At 59.2% G+C, this 17,356-nt stretch overlaps 1 protein-coding gene across 1 annotated transcript in view; it reads left to right on the top strand.

The window, feature by feature from the left end:
- The first annotated feature begins 2,876 nt into the window (after nucleotides 1-2,876).
- The window catches only part of LOC140406757 (uncharacterized), a 53,745-nt gene continuing 39,265 nt past the window's right edge, over nucleotides 2,877-17,356 (top strand). The window contains exon 1 of the mRNA XM_072494698.1: nucleotides 2,877-3,262. Within this exon, the coding sequence (XP_072350799.1) occupies nucleotides 3,017-3,262 (246 nt within the window). The 5' untranslated portion in view covers nucleotides 2,877-3,016. The remainder of the gene's footprint in view (nucleotides 3,263-17,356) is intronic.

Genomic DNA, 17,356 nt, shown 5'->3' on the forward strand with positions numbered 1-17,356 from the left:
CCTCCTCCCCCCAGCTCCTCCTCCTCCTCCTCCCCCCAGCTCCTCCTCCTCCTCCCCCTCCTCCCCCCAGCTCCTCCTCCTCCTCCCCAGCTCCTCCTCCTCCCCCAGCTCCTCCTCCTCCCCCCAGCTCCTCCTCCTCCCCCCAGCTCCTCCTCCTCCCCCCAGCTCCTCCTCCTCCCCCCAGCTCCTCCTCCTCCCCCCAGCTCCTCCTCCTCCCCCCAGCTCCTCCTCCTCCCCCCAGCTCCTCCTCCTCCCCCCAGCTCCTCCTCCTCCCCCCAGCTCCTCCTCCTCCCCCCAGCTCCTCCTCCTCCCCCCAGCTCCTCCTCCTCCCCCCAGCTCCTCCTCCTCCCCCCAGCTCCTCCTCCTCCCCCCAGCTCCTCCTCCTCCCCCCAGCTCCTCCTCCCCCCCCAACTCCTCCTCCCCCCCCAGCTCCTCCTCCCCCCCCAACTCCTCCTCCCCCCCCAACTCCTCCTCCCCCCCAACTCCTCCTCCCCCCCCAACTCCTCCTCCCCCCCCAACTCCTCCTCCCCCCCCAACTCCTCCTCCCCCCCCAACTCCTCCTCCCCCCCCCCAACTCCTCCTCCCCCCCCAACTCCTCCTCCCCCCCCAACTCCTCCTCCCCCCCCCAACTCCTCCTCCCCCCCAACTCCTCCTCCCCCCCCAACTCCTCCTCCCCCCCCCAACTCCTCCTCCCCCCCCAACTCCTCCTCCCCCCCCAACTCCTCCTCCCCCCCCAACTCCTCCTCCCCCCCCAACTCCTCCTCCCCCCCCAACTCCTCCTCCCCCCCCAACTCCTCCTCCCCCCCAACTCCTCCTCCCCCCAACTCCTCCTCCCCCCCCAACTCCTCCTCCCCCCAACTCCTCCTCCCCCCCCAACTCCTCCTCCCCCCCAACTCCTCCTCCCCCCAACTCCTCCTCCCCCCCCAACTCCTCCTCCCCCCCAACTCCTCCTCCCCCCCAACTCCTCCTCCCCCCCAACTCCTCCTCCCCCCCAACTCCTCCTCCCCCCCAACTCCTCCTCCCCCCCTCAGCTCCTCCTCCCCCCCCAGCTCCTCCTCCCCCCCAGCTCCTCCTCCCCCCCAGCTCCTCCTCCCCCCCCAGCTCCTCCTCCCCCCCAGCTCCTCCTCCCCCCCCAGCATCTCCCTCCCCTCCAGCTCCTCCTTCCCCTCCCCTTCCCCCCACCCCCCTAGCTCCACCCCCCCCAGCTCCTCCTCCTCCCAGCTCCTCCTCCTCCCAGCTCCTCCTCCCCCCCCAGATCCAACCCCCCTCACCCCAGATCCCTTACCCCAGCACCTCAGCTCTTTTCCCGATTCCATCTCCGTCTGTCTTCCCTGGATGCTGCACTCCTGAGACCTCCTCCCACACATCTCCGCCCCCCCCCCTGCACCAGCACCCTCCGTCACCAACTCACACCACCCACACCTTCCTACCACCCCTCCCTACCGTCCCTCCACACCTCCCTCCCACCCCCTCCAGACCTCCCTACCACCCCCCTCCATCTCCCTACCATCCCCTCCACAGATCCCTAGGCTCTCCCTACCCCCCAAAACCATGAACCCCCTCACAACACCCTACCACACCCCACACACCTCCCTACCCCTCTCCCTACCACCCTCATACCTCCCTACCACCACACCTCTCTACCCCTCTCACACCTCCCTAGCCCCCTCACACCTCCCTAGCCCCCTCACACCTCCCTAGCCCCCTCACACCTCCCTAGCCCCCTCACACCTCCCTACCCCCTCACACCTCCCTACCCCTATTCCTCCCTACCCCCTCATTCCTCTCTACCCCCTCACGCCTCCCTACCCCCCTCACACCTCCCTACCCCCCACACCTCCCCCCCCTCTCTCGTCCCTCTCTCATCCCCCCTCTCTCTCTGTTCCCACCTCACTCTCCCTCTTCCCCCGACTGTTTCTCTTCCTCTCTCTCTCGTCCCCCTCTCACGTCCCACTCTCTCTCTCTCACCCCCCCTCTCTCTCTTTCTTGTTGCCCTCCCTCGCTCTCATCCCCCCCTCTCTCTTCCCCTTTCTCTTCCCCCCCCTTTCTCTCTTACCCCTCTCTCTTCCCCCTCACTCTCTCGTCCCTCTCTCTCTCTTCCCCCCTCTCTCTATCGTCCCTCACTCTCTCGAACCCCTTTCTCTCTCTCTCACCCCTTTCACTCTCACTCATCCCTTTCTCTCTCACCCCCCCTCTCTATCTCTCTCTTGCCCCCTCTCTCTCGCCCCCCTCTCTCTCTCTCGCCCCCCCTCTCTCTCTCCCCCTTTCTCTCTCTCTCGCCCCCTTTCTCTCTCTCACCCCCCACTCTCTCGCCCCCTCTCTCTCGCCCCCCCCTCTATCTCTCACCCCCCTCTATCTCTCTCACCCCCTCTATCTCTCTCACCCCCTCTATCTCTCTCACCCCCTCACCCCTTTCTCTCTCTCACCCCCCCTCTCTCTCTCGCTCCCTCTCTGTTCCCCCTTTCTGTCTCTTCCCACCTCACTCTCGTCGCACCTCACTTGCTCTCTTCCCCTCTTCCATCTTCTCGCTCTTTCCATTCTCTCTCTTCCTCTCTCTATCTTGTACTCCTCTTTTCCCCTTTCTCTCTCTCTTCCCCCTGTCTCTCTCTTCCCCTCTCTCTCTCGCTTCCCCTCTCTCTCCCCTCCCCTCTCTATCTCACTTCCCCTCTCTCATTCTCTTCCTTGCTCTTTTTCTCTACCTCTTGTTTTTCACCCCTTCTTTCTCGCCCCCTTTCTCTCTTTCTCACCCATTTCTCTCTCGCCCCCCCTCTCTCTTCCTTGATTCCTCCCCCCCCCCTCATGCCCTCGCTCGCTCTCTCATTCAGCCCTATCTGCAGTTTTTAAAGATTGTTTTACCCCCTATCTGCCAACAGCATTGTGAATGACTGAAAGATCTCCCCGCAGTGGACAGCAACTTTGCAAAGGTCCTCTCCCAGCGTGGATCTGACAAGCCTCGAGTCAGGAGTGGCCTGCTTACCCCCTCTTATCTTTGCAAACCAAGAGGCGGAGTGTGAAAATGCAAATCGTGCCGCAGAGCAGACACAGGATCGCCCCACGGTTCAACGAGGCCTCTCTACAGGTCCTCCTCCAGGGGGTCCGAGAACGGCAGGAGGTCCTATACCCGGCTGACGGAAAGAGATCCTCGCGCCTCACCAAGGTCGCCTGGACGGAGATCGCGGAAGAGGTCGCCAGATGTGGGCTACAGCAGAGGGACTGGGTCCAGTGCAGGAAGAAGATGAACGATCTACTACGCACTGCAAGGGTAAGTGAGAGCGAGGAGTGTGGCACTGCAAGGGTAAGTGAGAGCGAGGAGCGTGGCACTGCAAGGGTAAGTGAGAGCGAGGAGTGTGGCACTGCAAGGGTAAGTGAGAGCGAGGAGTGTGGCACTGCAAGGGTAAGTGAGAGCGAGGAGTGGCACTGCAAGGGTAAGTGAGAGCGAGGAGTGTGGCACTGCAAGGGTAAGTGAGAGCGAGGAGTGTGGCACTGCAAGGGTAAGTGAGAGCGAGGAGTGTGGCACTGCAAGGGTAAGTGAGAGCGAGGAGTGTGGCACTGCAAGGGTAAGTGAGAGCGAGGAGTGTGGCACTGCAAGGGTAAGAGAGAGCGAGGAGTGTGGCACTGCAAAGGTAAGTGAGAGCGAGGAGCGTGGCACTGCAAGGGTAAGAGAGAGCGAGGAGTGTGGCACTGCAAGGGTAAGAGAGAGCGAGGAGTGTGGCACTGCAAAGGTAAGTGAGAGCGAGGAGCGTGGCACTGCAAGTGTAAGTGAGAGCGAGGAGTGTGGCACTGCAAGGGTAAGAGAGAGCGAGGAGTGTGGCACTGCAAGGGTAAGAGAGAGCGAGGAGCGTGGCACTGCAAGGGTAAGAGAGAGCGAGGAGCGTGGCACTGCAAGTGTAAGAGAGAGCGAGGAGTGTGGCACTGCAAGGGTAAGAGAGAGCGAGGAGTGTGGCACTGCAAAGGTAAGTGAGAGCGAGGAGCGTGGCACTGCAAGGGTAAGAGAGAGCGAGGAGTGTGGCAGTGCAAGGGTAAGTGAGAGCGAGGAGTGTGGCACTGCAAGGGTAAGAGAGAGCGAGGAGTGTGGCAGTGCAAGGGTAAGTGAGAGCGAGGAGTGTGGCACTGCAAGGGTAAGAGAGAGCGAGGAGTGTGGCACTACAAGGGTAAGTGAGAGCGAGGAGTGTGGCAGTGCAAGGGTAAGTGAGAGCGAGGAGTGTGGCACTGCAAGGGTAAGTGAGAGCGAGGAGTGTGGCACTACAAGGGTAAGAGAGAGCGAGGAGTGTGGCAGTGCAAGGGTAAGTGAGAGCGAGGAGTGTGGCACTGCAAGGGTAAGTGAGAGCGAGGAGTGTGGCACTGCAAGGGTAAGTGAGAGCGAGGAGTGTGGCACTGCAAGGGTAAGTGAGAGCGAGGAGTGTGGCACTGCAAGGGTAAGAGAGAGCGAGGAGTGTGGCAGTGCAAGGGTAAGTGAGAGCGAGGAGTGTGGCACTGCAAGGGTAAGTGAGAGCGAGGAGTGTGGCACTGCAAGGGTGAGAGCGAGTGTGGCACTGCAAGGGTAAGTGAGAGCGAGGAGTGTGGCACTGCAAGGGTGAGTGAGAGCGAGGAGTGTGGCACTGCAAGGGTGAGTGAGAGCGAGGAGTGTGGCACTGCAAGGGTAAGTGAGAGCGAGGAGCGTGGCACTGCAAGGGTAAGTGAGAGCGAGGAGTGTGGCACTGCAAGGGTCAGTGAGAGCGAGGAGTGTGGCACTGCAAGGGTAAGTGAGAGCGAGGAGTGTGGCACTGCAAGGGGAAGTGAGAGCGAGGAGTGTGGCACTGCAAGGGTAAGAGAGAGCGAGGAGTGTGGCACTGCAAGGGTAAATGAGAGCGAGGAGTGTGGCACTGCAAGGGTAAGTGAGAGCGAGGAGTGTGGCACTGCAAGGGTAAGTGAGAGTGAGGAGTGTGGCACTGCAAGGGTGAGTGAGAGCGAGGAGTGTGGCACTGCAAGGGTGAGTGAGAGCGAGGAGTGTGGCACTGCAAGGGTAAATGAGAGCGAGGAGTGTGGCACTGCAAGGGTCAGTGAGAGCGAGGAGTGTGGCACTGCAAGGGTAAGAGAGAGCGAGGAGTGTGGCACTGCAAGGGTAAGTGAGAGCGAGGAGTGTGGCACTGCAAAGGTAAGTGAGAGCGAGGAGCGTGGCTCTGCAAGTGTGAGTGAGAGCGAGGAGTGTGGCACTGCAAGTGTGAGTGAGAGCGAGGAGTGTGGCACTGCAAGGGGAAGTGAGAGCGAGGAGTGTGGCACTGCAAGGGTAAGTAAGAGCGAGGAGTGTGGCACTGCAAGGGTAAGTGAGAGCGAGGAGTGTGGCACTGCAAGGGTAAGAGAGATCGAGGAGTGTGGCACTGCAAGGGTAAGTGAGAGCGAGGAGTGTGGCACTGCAAGGGTAAGTGAGAGCGAGGAGTGTGGCACTGCAAGGGTAAGTGAGAGCGAGGAGTGTGGCACTGCAAGGGTAAGTGAGAGCGAGGAGTGTGGCACTGCAAGGGTCAGTGAGAGCGAGGAGTGTGGCACTCCAAGGGTAAGTGAGAGCGAGGAGTGTGGCACTGCAAGGGTAAGTGAGAGCGAGGAGTGTGGCACTGCAAGGGTCAGTGAGAGCGAGGAGTGTGGCACTCCAAGGGTAAGTGAGAGCGAGGAGTGTGGCACTGCAAGGGTAAGAGAGATCGAGGAGTGTGGCACTGCAAGGGTAAGTGAGAGCGAGGAGTGTGGCACTGCAAGGGTAAGTGAGAGCGAGGAGTGTGGCACTGCAAGGGTCAGTGAGAGCGAGGAGTGTGGCACTGCAAGGGTAAGAGAGATCGAGGAGTGTGGCACTGCAAGGGTAAGTGAGAGCGAGGAGTGTGGCACTGCAAGGGTAAGAGAGCGAGGACTGTGGCACTGCAAGGGTAAGAGAGATCGAGGAGTGTGGCACTGCAAGGGTAAGAGAGAGCGTGGAGTGTGGCACTGCAAGGGTAAGAGACAGCGAGTGTGGCACTGCAAGTGTGAGAGCGAGGAGTATCGCACTGCAAGGGTAAGTGAGAGCGAGGAGTGTGGCACTTCAAGGGTAAGTGAGAGCGAGGAGTGTGGCACTGCAAGGGTAAGTGAGAGCGAGGAGTGTGGCACTTCAAGGGTAAGTGAGAGCGAGGAGTGTGGCACTGCAAGGGTAAGAGAGAGCGAGTGTGGCACTGCAAGTGTGAGAGCGAGGAGTGTGGCACTGCAAGGGTAAGTGAGAGCGAGGAGTGTGGCACTGCAAGGGTAAGTGAGAGCGAGGAGTGTGGCACTGCAAGGGTAAGAGAGAGCGAGTGTGGCACTGCAAGTGTGAGAGCGAGGAGTGTGGCACTGCAAGGGTAAGTGAGAGCGAGGAGTGTGGCACTGCAAGGGTAAATGAGAGCGAGGAGTGTGGCACTGCAAGGGTAAGAGAGAGCGAGTGTGGCACTGCAAGGGTAAGTGAGAACGAGGAGTGGCACGGCAAGGGTCAGTGAGAGCGAGGAAAGTGGTTCTGCAAGGGTAAATGAGAGCGAGGAGTGTGGCACTGCAAGGGTAAGAGAGAGCGAGTGTGGCACTGCAAGGGTAAGTGAGAGCGAGGATTGTGGCACTGCAAGGGTACGTGAGAGCGAGGAGTGTGGCACTGCAAGGGTAAGAGAGAGCGAGGAGTGTAGCACTGCAAGGGTAAGTGAGAGCGAGGAGTGTGGCACTGCAAGGGTGAGTGATAGCGAGGAGTGTGGCACTGCAAGGGTAAGAGAGAGCGAGTGTGGCACTGCAAGGGTAAGAGAGAGCAAGGAGTGTAGCACTGCAAGGGTAAGAGAGAGCGAGGAGTGTGGCACTGCGAGTGTGAGAGCAAGGAGTGTGGCACTGCAAGGGTAAGTGAGAGCGAGGAGTGTGGCACTGCAAGGGTAAGAGAGAGCGAGGAGTGTGGCACTGCAAGGGTAAGAGAGAGCGAGGAGTGTGGCACTGCAAGGGTAAGTGAGAGCGAGGAGTGTGGCACTGCAAGGGTAAGTGAGAGCGAGGAGTGTGGCACTGCAAGGGTGAGTGATAGCGAGGAGTGTGGCACTGCAAGGGTAAGAGAGCGAGGAGTGTGGCACTGCAAGGGTGAGAGCGAGGAGCGTGGCACTGCAAGGGTAAGTGAGAGCGAGGAGTGTGGCACTGCAAGGGTAAGTGAGAGCGAGGAGTGTGGCACTGCAAGGGTGAGTGAGAGCGAGGAGCGTGGCACTGCAAGGGTAAGAGAGAGCGAGTGTGGCACTGCAAGGGTAAGTGAGAGCGAGGAGTGTGGCACTGCAAGGGTAAGTGAGAGCGAGGAGTGTGGTACTGCAAGGGTAAGTGAGAGCGAGGAAAGTGGCACTGCAAGGGTAAGTGAGAGTGAGGAGAGTGGCACTGCAAGGGTAAGTGAGAGCGAGGAGTGTGGCACTGCAAGGGTAAGTGAGAGCGAGGAGTGTGGCACTGCAAGGGTAAGTGAGAGCGAGGAGTGTGGCACTGCAAGGGTAAGTGAGAGCGAGGAGTGTGGCACTGCAAGGGTAAGTGAGAGCGAGGAGTGTGGCACTGCAAAGGTAAGTGAGAGCGAGGAGTGTGGCACTGCAAGGGTCAGTGAGAGCGAGGAGTGTGGCACTGCAAAGGTAAGTGAGAGCGAGGAGTGTGGCACTGCAAAGGTAAGTGAGAGCGAGGAGTGTGGCACTGCAAGGGTCAGTGAGAGCGAGGAGTGTGGCACTGCAAGGGTCAGTCAGAGCGAGGAGTGTGGCACTGCAAGGGTAAGTGAGAGCGAGGAGTGTGGCACTGCAAGGGTAAGAGAGAGCGAGGAGTGTGGCACTGCAAGGGTCAGTGAGAGCGAGGAGTGTGGCACTGCAAGGGTCAGTCAGAGCGAGGAGTGTGGCACTGCAAGGGTAAGTGAGAGCGAGGAGTGTGGCACTGCAAGGGTAAGTGAGAGCGAGGAGTGTGGCACTGCAAGGGTAAGAGAGAGCGAGGAGTGTGGCACTGCAAGGGTCAGTGAGAGCGAGGAGTGTGGCACTGCAAGGGTAAGAGAGAGCGAGGAGTGTGGCACTGCAAGGGTAAGTGAGAGCGAGGAGTGTGGCACTGCAAGGGTAAGTGAGAGCGAGGAGTGTGGCACTGCAAGGGTCAGTGAGAGCGAGGAGTGTGGCACTGCAAGAGTAAGTGAGAGCGAGGAGTGTGGCACTGCAAGGGTGAGTGAGAGCGAGGAGTGTGGCACTGCAAGGGTGAGAGCGAGGAGTGTGACACTGCAAGGGTAAGTGAGAGCGAGGAGTGTGGCACTGCAAGGGTCAGTGAGAGCGAGGAGTGTGGCACTGCAAGGGTAAGTGAGAGCGAGGAGTGTGGCACTGCAAGGGTGAGAGCGAGGAGTGTGGCACTGCAAGGGTGAGAGCGAGGAGTGTGGCACTGCAAGGGTAAGTGAGAGCGAGGAGTGTGGCACTGCAAGGGTAAGTGAGAGCGAGGAGTGTGGCTCTGCAAGGGTAAGTGAGAGCGAGGAGTGTGGCACTGCAAGGGTAAGTGAGAGCGAGGAGTGTGGCACTGCAAGGGTAAGTGAGAGCGAGGAGTGTGGCACTGCAAGGGTCAGTGAGAGCGAGGAGTGTGGCACTGCAAGGGTAAGAGCGAGGAGTGTGGCACTGCAAGGGTAAGTGAGAGCGAGGAGTGTGGCACTGCAAGGGTAAGTGAGAGCGAGGAGTGTGGCTCTGCAAGGGTAAGTGAGAGCGAGGAGTGTGGCACTGCAAGGGTAAGTGAGAGCGAGGAGTGTGGCACTGCAAGGGTAAGTGAGAGCGAGGAGTGTGGCACGGCAAGGGTGAGAGCGAGGAGTGTGGCACTGCAAGGGTGAGAGCGAGGAGTGTGGCACTGCAAGGGTAAGAGAGAGCGAGGAGTGTGGCACTGCAAGGGTAAGTGAGAGCAAGTGTGGCACTGCAAGGGTCAGTGAGAGCGAGGAGTGTGGCACTGCAAGGGTAAGAGCGAGGAGTGTGGCACTGCAAGGGTAAGTGAGAGCGAGGAGTGTGGCACTGCAAGGGTAAGTGAGAGCGAGGAGTGTGGCTCTGCAAGGGTAAGTGAGAGCGAGGAGTGTGGCACTGCAAGGGTAAGTGAGAGCGAGGAGTGTGGCACTGCAAGGGTAAGTGAGAGCGAGGAGTGTGGCACGGCAAGGGTGAGAGCGAGGAGTGTGGCACTGCAAGGGTGAGAGCGAGGAGTGTGGCACTGCAAGGGTAAGAGAGAGCGAGGAGTGTGGCACTGCAAGGGTAAGAAAGAGCGAGTGTGGCATTGCAAGGGTAAGTGAGAGCGAGGAGCGTGGCACTGCAAGTGTAAGAGAGAGCGAGGAGTGTGGCAGTGCAAGGGTAAGTGAGAGCGAGGAGTGTGGCACTGCAAGGGTAAGTGAGAGCGAGGAGTGTGACGCTGCAAGGGTAAGTGAGAGCGAGGAGTGTGACACTGCAAGGGTAAGTGAGAGCGAGGAGTGTGGCACTGCAAGGGTAAGTGAGAGCGAGGAGTGTGGCACTGCAAGGGTAAGAGAGAGCGAGCGGTGTGGCACTGCAAGGGTAAGTGAGAGCGAGGAGTGTGGCACTGCAAGGGTAAGTGAGAGCGAGGAGTGTGGTACTGCAAGGGTAAGAGAGAGCGAGGAGTGTGGCACTGCAAGGGTAATAGAGTGCGAGGAGTGTGGCACTGCAAGGGTAATAGAGAGCGAGGAGTGTGGCACTGCAAGGGTAAATGAGAGCGAGGAGTGTGGCACTGCAAGGGTAAGTGAGAGCGAGGAGTGTGGCACTGCAAGGGTGAGAGCGAGGAGTGTGGCACGGCAAGGGTGAGAGCGAGGAGTGTGGCACTGCAAGGGTGAGAGCGAGGAGTGTGGCACTGCAAGGGTAAGTGAGAGCGAGGAGTGTGGCACTGCAAGGGTGAGAGCGAGGAGTGTGGCACGGCAAGGGTGAGAGCGAGGAGTGTGGCACTGCAAGGGTGAGAGCGAGGAGTGTGGCACTGCAAGGGTAAGTGAGAGCGAGGAGCGTGGCTCTGCAAGGGTAAGTGAGAGCGAGGAGTGTGGCACTGCAAGGGTAAGTGAGAGCGAGGAGTGTGGCACTGCAAGGGTAAGAGAGATCGAGGAGTGTGGCACTGCAAGGGTAAGTGAGAGCGAGGAGTGTGGCACTGCAAGGGTAAGAGAGCGAGGAGTGTGGCACTGCAAGGGTCAGTGAGAGCGAGGAGTGTGGCACTCCAAGGGTAAGTGAGAGCGAGGAGTGTGGCACTGCAAGGGTAAGAGAGATCGAGGAGTGTGGCACTGCAAGGGTAAGTGAGAGCGAGGAGGGTGGCACTGCAAGGGTAAGTGAGAGCGAGGAGTGTGGCACTGCAAGGGTAAGAGAGCGAGGAGTGTGGCACTGCAAGGGTAAGAGAGAGCGTGGAGTGTGGCACTGCAAGGGTAAGAGACAGCGAGTGTGGCACTGCAAGTGTGAGAGCGAGGAGTGTGGCACTGCAAGGGTAAGTGAGAGCGAGGAGTGTGGCACTTCAAGGGTAAGTGAGAGCGAGGAGTGTGGCACTGCAAGGGTAAGAGAGAGCGAGTGTGGCACTGCAAGTGTGAGAGCGAGGAGTGTGGCACTGCAAGGGTAAGTGAGAGCGAGGAGTGTGGCACTGCAAGGGTAAGTGAGAGCGAGGAGTGTGGCACTGCAAGGGTAAGAGAGAGCGAGTGTGGCACTGCAAGTGTGAGAGCGAGGAGTGTGGCACTGCAAGGGTAAGTGAGAGCGAGGAGTGTGGCACTGCAAGGGTAAATGAGAGCGAGGAGTGTGGCACTGCAAGGGTAAGAGAGAGCGAGTGTGGCACTGCAAGTGTGAGAGCGAGGAGTGTGGCACTGCAAGGGTAAGTGAGAGCGAGGAGTGTGGCACTGCAAGGGTAAGAGAGAGCGAGTGTGGCACTGCAAGGGTAAGTGAGAGCGAGGAGTGGCACGGCAAGGGTCAGTGAGAGCGAGGAAAGTGGTTCTGCAAGGGTAAGAGAGAGCGAGTGTGGCACTGCAAGGGTAAGTGAGAGCGAGGATTGTGGCACTGCAAGGGTACGTGAGAGCGAGGAGTGTGGCACTGCAAGGGTAAGAGAGAGCGAGGAGTGTAGCACTGCAAGGGTAAGTGAGAGCGAGGAGTGTGGCACTGCAAGGGTGAGTGATAGCGAGGAGTGTGGCACTGCAAGGGTAAGAGAGAGCGAGTGTGGCACTGCAAGGGTAAGAGAGAGCAAGGAGTGTAGCACTGCAAGGGTAAGAGAGAGCGAGGAGTGTGGCACTGCGAGTGTGAGAGCAAGGAGTGTGGCACTGCAAGGGTAAGTGAGAGCGAGGAGTGTGGCACTGCAAGGGTAAGAGAGAGCGAGGAGTGTGGCACTGCAAGGGTAAGAGAGAGCGAGTGTGGCACTGCAAGGGTAAGTGAGAGCGAGGAGTGTGGCACTGCAAGGGTAAGTGAGAGCGAGGAGTGTGGCACTGCAAGGGTAAGTGAGAGCGAGGAGTGTGGCACTGCAAGGGTAAGAGAGCGAGGAGTGTGGCACTGCAAGGGTGAGAGCGAGGAGCGTGGCACTGCAAGGGTAAGTGAGAGCGAGGAGTGTGGCACTGCAAGGGTGAGTGATAGCGAGGAGTGTGGCACTGCAAGGGTAAGAGAGCGAGGAGTGTGGCACTGCAAGGGTAAGTGAGAGCGAGGAGTGTGGCACTGCAAGGGGACGTGAGAGCGAGGAGTGTGGCACTGCAAGGGTCAGTGAGAGCGAGGAGTGTGGCACTGCAAGGGTAAGAGAGAGCGAGGAGTGTGGCACTGCAAGGGTAAGTGAGAGCGAGGAGTGTGACACTGCAAGGGTAAGAGAGAGCGAGGTGTGTGGCACTGCAAGGGTAAGTGAGAGCGAGGTGTGTCGCACTGCAAGGGTCAGTGAGAGCGAGGTGTGTCGCACTGCAAGGGTCAGTGACAGCGAGGCGTGTGGCACTGCAAGGGTAAGAGAGAGCGAGGAGTGTGGCACTGCAAGGGTAAGTGAGAGCGAGGTGTGTCGCACTGCAAGGGTCAGTGACAGCGAGGCGTGTGGCACTGCAAGGGTAAGTGAGAGCGAGGAGTGTGACGCTGCAAGGGTAAGTGAGAGCAAGGAGTGTGGCACTGCAAGGGTGAGAGCGAGGGGCGTGGCACTGCAAGGGTAAGAGAGAGCGAGGAGTGTGGCACTGCAAGGGTGAGAGCGAGGAGTGTGGCACTGCAAGGGTGAGTGAGAGCGAGGAGTGTGGCACTGCAAGGGTAAGTGAGAGCGAGTGGGGCACTGCAAGGGTAAGTGAGAGCGAGCAGTGTGGCACTGCAAGGGTAAGTGAGAGCGCGGAGTGGCACTGCAAGGGTCAGTGAGAGCGAGGAGTGTGGCACTGCAAGGGTAAGAGAGAGCGAGGAGTGTGGCACTGCAAGTGTGAGAGCGAGGAGTGTGGCACTGCAAGTGTAAGTGATAGCGAGGAGTGTGGCACTGCAAGTGTAAGTGAGAGCGAGGAGTGTGGCACTGCAAGGGTAAGAGAGAGCGAGGAGTGTGGCACTGCAAGGGTAAGTGAGAGCGAGGAGTGTGGCACTGCAAGTGTGAGAGCGAGGAGTGTGGCACTGCAAGGGTGAGAGCGAGGAGTGTGGCACTGCAAGGGTAAGTGAGAGCGAGGAGTGTGGCACTGCAAGGGTAAGAGAGAGCGAGGAGTGTGGCACTGCAAGGGTGAGTGAGAGCGAGGAGTGTGGCACTGCAAGGGTAAGTGAGAGCGAGGAGTGTGGCACTGCAAGGGTGAGTGAGAGCGAGGAGTGTGGCACTGCAAGGGTGAGTGAGAGCGAGGAGTGTGGCACTGCAAGTGTAAGTGAGAGCGAGGAGTGTGGCACTGCAAGGGTAAGTGAGAGCGAGGAGTGTGGCACTGCAAGGGTAAGAGAGAGCGAGGAGTGTGGCACTGCAAGGGTAAGTGAGAGCGAGGAGTGTGGCACTGCAAGGGTAAGTGAGAGCGAGGAGTGTGGCACTGCAAGGGTAATAGAGTGCGAGGAGTGTGGCACTGCAAGGGTAAGTGAGAGCGAGGAGCGTGGCACTGCAATTGTAAGTGAGAGCGAGGAGTGTGGCACTGCAATGGTAAGTGAGAGCGAGGAGTGTGGCACTGCGAGTGTGAGAGCGAGGAGTGTGGCACTGCAAGGGTAAGTGAGAGCGAGGAGTGTGGCACTGCAATTGTAAGTGAGAGCGAGGAGTGTGGCACTGCGAGTGTGAGAGCGAGGAGTGTGGCACTGCAAGGGTAAGTGAGAGCGAGGAGTGTGGCACTGCAAGGGTAATAGAGTGCGAGGAGTGTGGCACTGCAAGGGTAAGTGAGAGCGAGGAGCGTGGCACTGCAATTGTAAGTGAGAGCGAGGAGTGTGGCACTGCAAGGGTAAGTGAGAGCGAGGAGTGTGGCACTGCAAGGGTAAGTGAGAGCGAGGAGTGTGGCACTGCAAGGGTAAGTGAGAGCGAGGAGTGTGGCACTGCAAGGGTAAGTGAGAGCGAGGAGTGTGGCACTGCAAGGGTAATAGAGTGCGAGGAGTGTGGCACTGCAAGGGTAAGTGAGAGCGAGGAGCGTGGCACTGCAATTGTAAGTGAGAGCGAGGAGTGTGGCACTGCAAGGGTAAGTGAGAGCGAGGAGTGTGGCACTGCAAGGGTAAGTGAGAGCGAGGAGTGTGGCACTGCAAGGGTAAGTGAGAGCGAGGAGTGTGGCACTGCAAGGGTAAGAGAGAGCGAGGAGTGTAGCACTGCAAGGGTAAGAGAGAGCGAGGTGTGTGGCACTGCAAGGGTAAGAGAGAGCGAGGAGTGTAGCACTGCAAGGGTAAGTGAGAGCGAGGAGTGTGGCACTGCAAGGGTGAGTGATAGCGAGGAGTGTGGCACTGCAAGGGTAAGAGAGAGCGAGTGTGGCACTGCAAGGGTAAGAGAGAGCGAGGAGTGTAGCACTGCAAGGGTAAGAGAGAGCGAGTGTGGCACTGCAAGGGTAAGAGAGAGCGAGGAGTGTGGCACTGCGAGTGTGAGAGCGAGGAGTGTGGCACTGCAAGGGTAAGAGAGAGCGAGTGTGGCACTGCAAGGGTAAGTGAGAGCGAGGAGTGTGGCACTGCAAGGGTAAGTGAGAGCGAGGAGTGTGGCACTGCAAGGGTAAGAGAGAGCGAGTGTGGCACTGCAAGGGTAAGTGAGAGCGAGGAGTGTGGCACTGCAAGGGTAAGTGAGAGCGAGGAGTGTGGCACTGCAAGGGTAAGTGAGAGCGAGGAGTGTGGCACTGCAAGGGTAAGAGAGAGCGAGTGTGGCACTGCAAGGGTAAGTGAGAGCGAGGAGTGTGGCACTGCAAGGGTAAGTGAGAGCGAGGAGTGTGGCACTGCAAGGGTGAGTGATAGCGAGGAGTGTGGCACTGCAAGGGTAAGAGAGCGAGGAGTGTGGCACTGCAAGGGTGAGAGCGAGGAGTGTGACACTGCAAGGGTCAGTGAGAGCGAGGAGCGTGGCACTGCAAGGGTAAGTGAGAGCGAGGAGTGTGGCACTGCAAGGGTGAGTGATAGCGAGGAGTGTGGCACTGCAAGGGTAAGAGAGCGAGGAGTGTGGCACTGCAAGGGTAAGTGAGAGCGAGGAGTGTGGCACGGCAAGGGTCAGTGAGAGCGAGGAGCGTGGCACTGCAAGGGTAAGAGAGAGCGAGGAGTGTGGCACTGCAAGGGTAAGTGAGAGCGAGGAGCGTGGCACTGCAAGGGTAAGAGAGAGCGAGGAGTGTGGCACTGCAAGGGTAAGAGAGAGCGAGGAGTGTGGCACTGCAAGGGTATGAGAGAGTGAGGAGTGTGGCACTGCAAGGGTCAGTGACAGCGAGGCGTGTGGCACTGCAAGGGTAAGTGAGAGCGAGGAGTGTGACGCTGCAAGGGTAAGTGAGAGCAAGGAGTGTGGCACTGCAAGGGTGAGTGAGAGCGAGGAGTGTGGCACTGCAAGGGTAAGAGAGCGAGGAGCGTGGCACTGCAAGGGTAAGTGAGAGCGAGGAGCGTGGCACTGCAAGGGTAAGAGAGAGCGAGGAGTGTGGCACTGCAAGGGTAAGTGAGAGCGAGGAGCGTGGCACTGCAAGGGTAAGTGAGAGCGAGGAGCGTGGCACTGCAAGGGTAAGAGAGAGCGAGGAGTGTGGCACTGCAAGGGTAAGAGAGAGCGAGGAGTGTGGCACTGCAAGGGTGAGAGCGAGGAGTGTGGCACTGCAAGGGTAAGTGAGAGCGAGGAGCGTGGCACTGCAAGGGTAAGAGAGAGCGAGGAGTGTGGCACTGCAAGGGTAAGAGAGAGCGAGGCGTGTGGCACTGCAAGGGTATGAGAGAGTGAGGAGTGTGGCACTGCAAGGGTCAGTGACAGCGAGGCGTGTGGCACTGCAAGGGTAAGTGAGTGCGAGGAGTGTGACGCTGCAAGGGTAAGTGAGAGCAAGGAGTGTGGCACTGCAAGGGTGAGAGCGAGGGGCGTGGCACTGCAAGGGTGAGAGCGAGGAGCGTGGCACTGCAAGGGTGAGTGAGAGCGAGGAGTGTGGCACTGCAAGGGTGAGTGAGAGCGAGGAGTGTGGCACTGCAAGGGTAAGAGAGCGAGGAGCGTGGCACTGCAAGGGTAAGTGAGAGCGAGGAGCGTGGCACTGCAAGGGTGAGTGAGAGCGAGGAGTGTGGCACTGCAAGGGTGAGTGAGAGCGAGGAGTGTGGCACTGCAAGGGTAAGTGAGAGCGAGGAGTGTGGCACTGCAAGGGTAAGTGAGAGCGAGTGTGGCACTGCAAGGGTAAGTGAGAGCGAGGAGTGTGGCACTGCAAGGGTAAGAGAGAGCGAGGAGTGTGGCACTGCAAGTGTGAGAGCGAGGAGTGTGGCACTGCAAGGGTAAGTGAGAGCGAGGAGTGTGGCACTGCAAGGGTAAGAGAGAGCAAGGAGTGTGGCACTGCAAGGGTAAGTGAGAGCGAGGAGTGTGGCACTGCAAGGGTGAGAGCGAGGAGTGTGGCACTGCAAGGGTAAGTGAGAGCGAGGAGTGTGGCACTGCAAGGGTGAGAGCGAGGAGTGTGGCACTGCAAGGGTGAGAGCGAGGAGTGTGGCACTGCAAGGGTAAGTGAGAGCGAGGAGTGTGGCACTGCAAGGGTAAGTGAGAGCGAGGAGTGTGGCACTGCAAGGGTAAGTGAGAGCGAGGAGTGTGGCACTGCAAGGGTGAGAGCGAGGAGCGTGGCACTGCAAGGGTGAGTGAGAGCGAGGAGTGTGGCACTGCAAGGGTAAGTGAGAGCGAGGAGTGTGGCACTGCGAGTGTGAGAGCGAGGAGTGTGGCACTGCAAGGGTAAGTGAGAGCGAGGAGTGTGGCACTGCAAGGGTAAGTGAGAGCGAGGAGTGTGGCACTGCAAGGGTAAGAGAGAGCGAGGAGTGTAGCACTGCAAGGGTAAGTGAGAGCGAGGAGTGTGGCACTGCAAGGGTAAGTGAGAGCGAGGAGTGTGGCACTGCAAGGGTGAGTGATAGCGAGGAGTGTGGCACTGCAAGGGTAAGAGAGAGCGAGTGTGGCACTGCAAGGGTAAGAGAGAGCGAGGAGTGTAGCACTGCAAGGCTAAGAGAGAGCGAGGAGTGTGGCACTGCGAGTGTGAGAGCGAGGAGTGTGGCACTGCAAGGGTAAGTGAGAGCGAGGAGTGTGGCACTGCAAGGGTAAGTGAGAGCGAGGAGTGTGGCACTGCAAGGGTAAGAGAGAGCGAGTGTGGCACTGCAAGGGTAAGTGAGAGCGAGGAGTGTGGCACTGCAAGGGAAAGTGAGAGCGAGGAGTGTGGCACTGCAAGGGTCAGTGAGAGCGAGGAGTGTGGCACTGCAAGTGTAAGTGAGAGCGAGGAGCGTGGCACTGCAAGGGTGAGTGATAGCGAGGAGTGTGGCACTGCAAGGGTAAGAGAGCGAGGAGTGTGGCACTGCAAGGGTGAGAGCGAGGAGCGTGGCACTGCAAGGGTAAGTGAGAGCGAGGAGTGTGGCACTGCAAGGGTGAGTGATAGCGAGGAGTGTGGCACTGCAAGGGTAAGAGAGCGAGGAGTGTGGCACTGCAAGGGTAAGTGAGAGCGAGGAGTGTGGCACTGCAAGGGTCAGTGAGAGCGAGGAGTGTGGCACTGCAAGGGTAAGAGAGAGCGAGGAGTGTGGCACTGCAAGGGTAAGTGAGAGCGAGGAGTGTGACACTGCAAGGGTAAGAGAGAGCGAGGAGTGTGGCACTGCAAGGGTAAGTGAGAGCGAGGAGTGTGACACTGCAAGGGTGAGTGAGAGCGAGGAGTGTGGCACTGCAAGGGTCAGTGACAGCGAGGCGTGTGGCACTGCAAGGGTAAGTGAGAGCGAGGAGTGTGACGCTGCAAGGGTCAGTGACAGCGAGGCGTGTGGCACTGCAAGGGTAAGTGAGAGCGAGGAGTGTGACGCTGCAAGGGTAAGTGAGAGCAAGGAGTGTGGCACTGCAAGGGTGAGAG

The sequence above is a fragment of the Scyliorhinus torazame genome, unplaced genomic scaffold (genome assembly GCF_047496885.1).
Source record: "Scyliorhinus torazame isolate Kashiwa2021f unplaced genomic scaffold, sScyTor2.1 scaffold_857, whole genome shotgun sequence".
NCBI classification, from domain to species: Eukaryota; Metazoa; Chordata; class Chondrichthyes; order Carcharhiniformes; family Scyliorhinidae; genus Scyliorhinus; species Scyliorhinus torazame.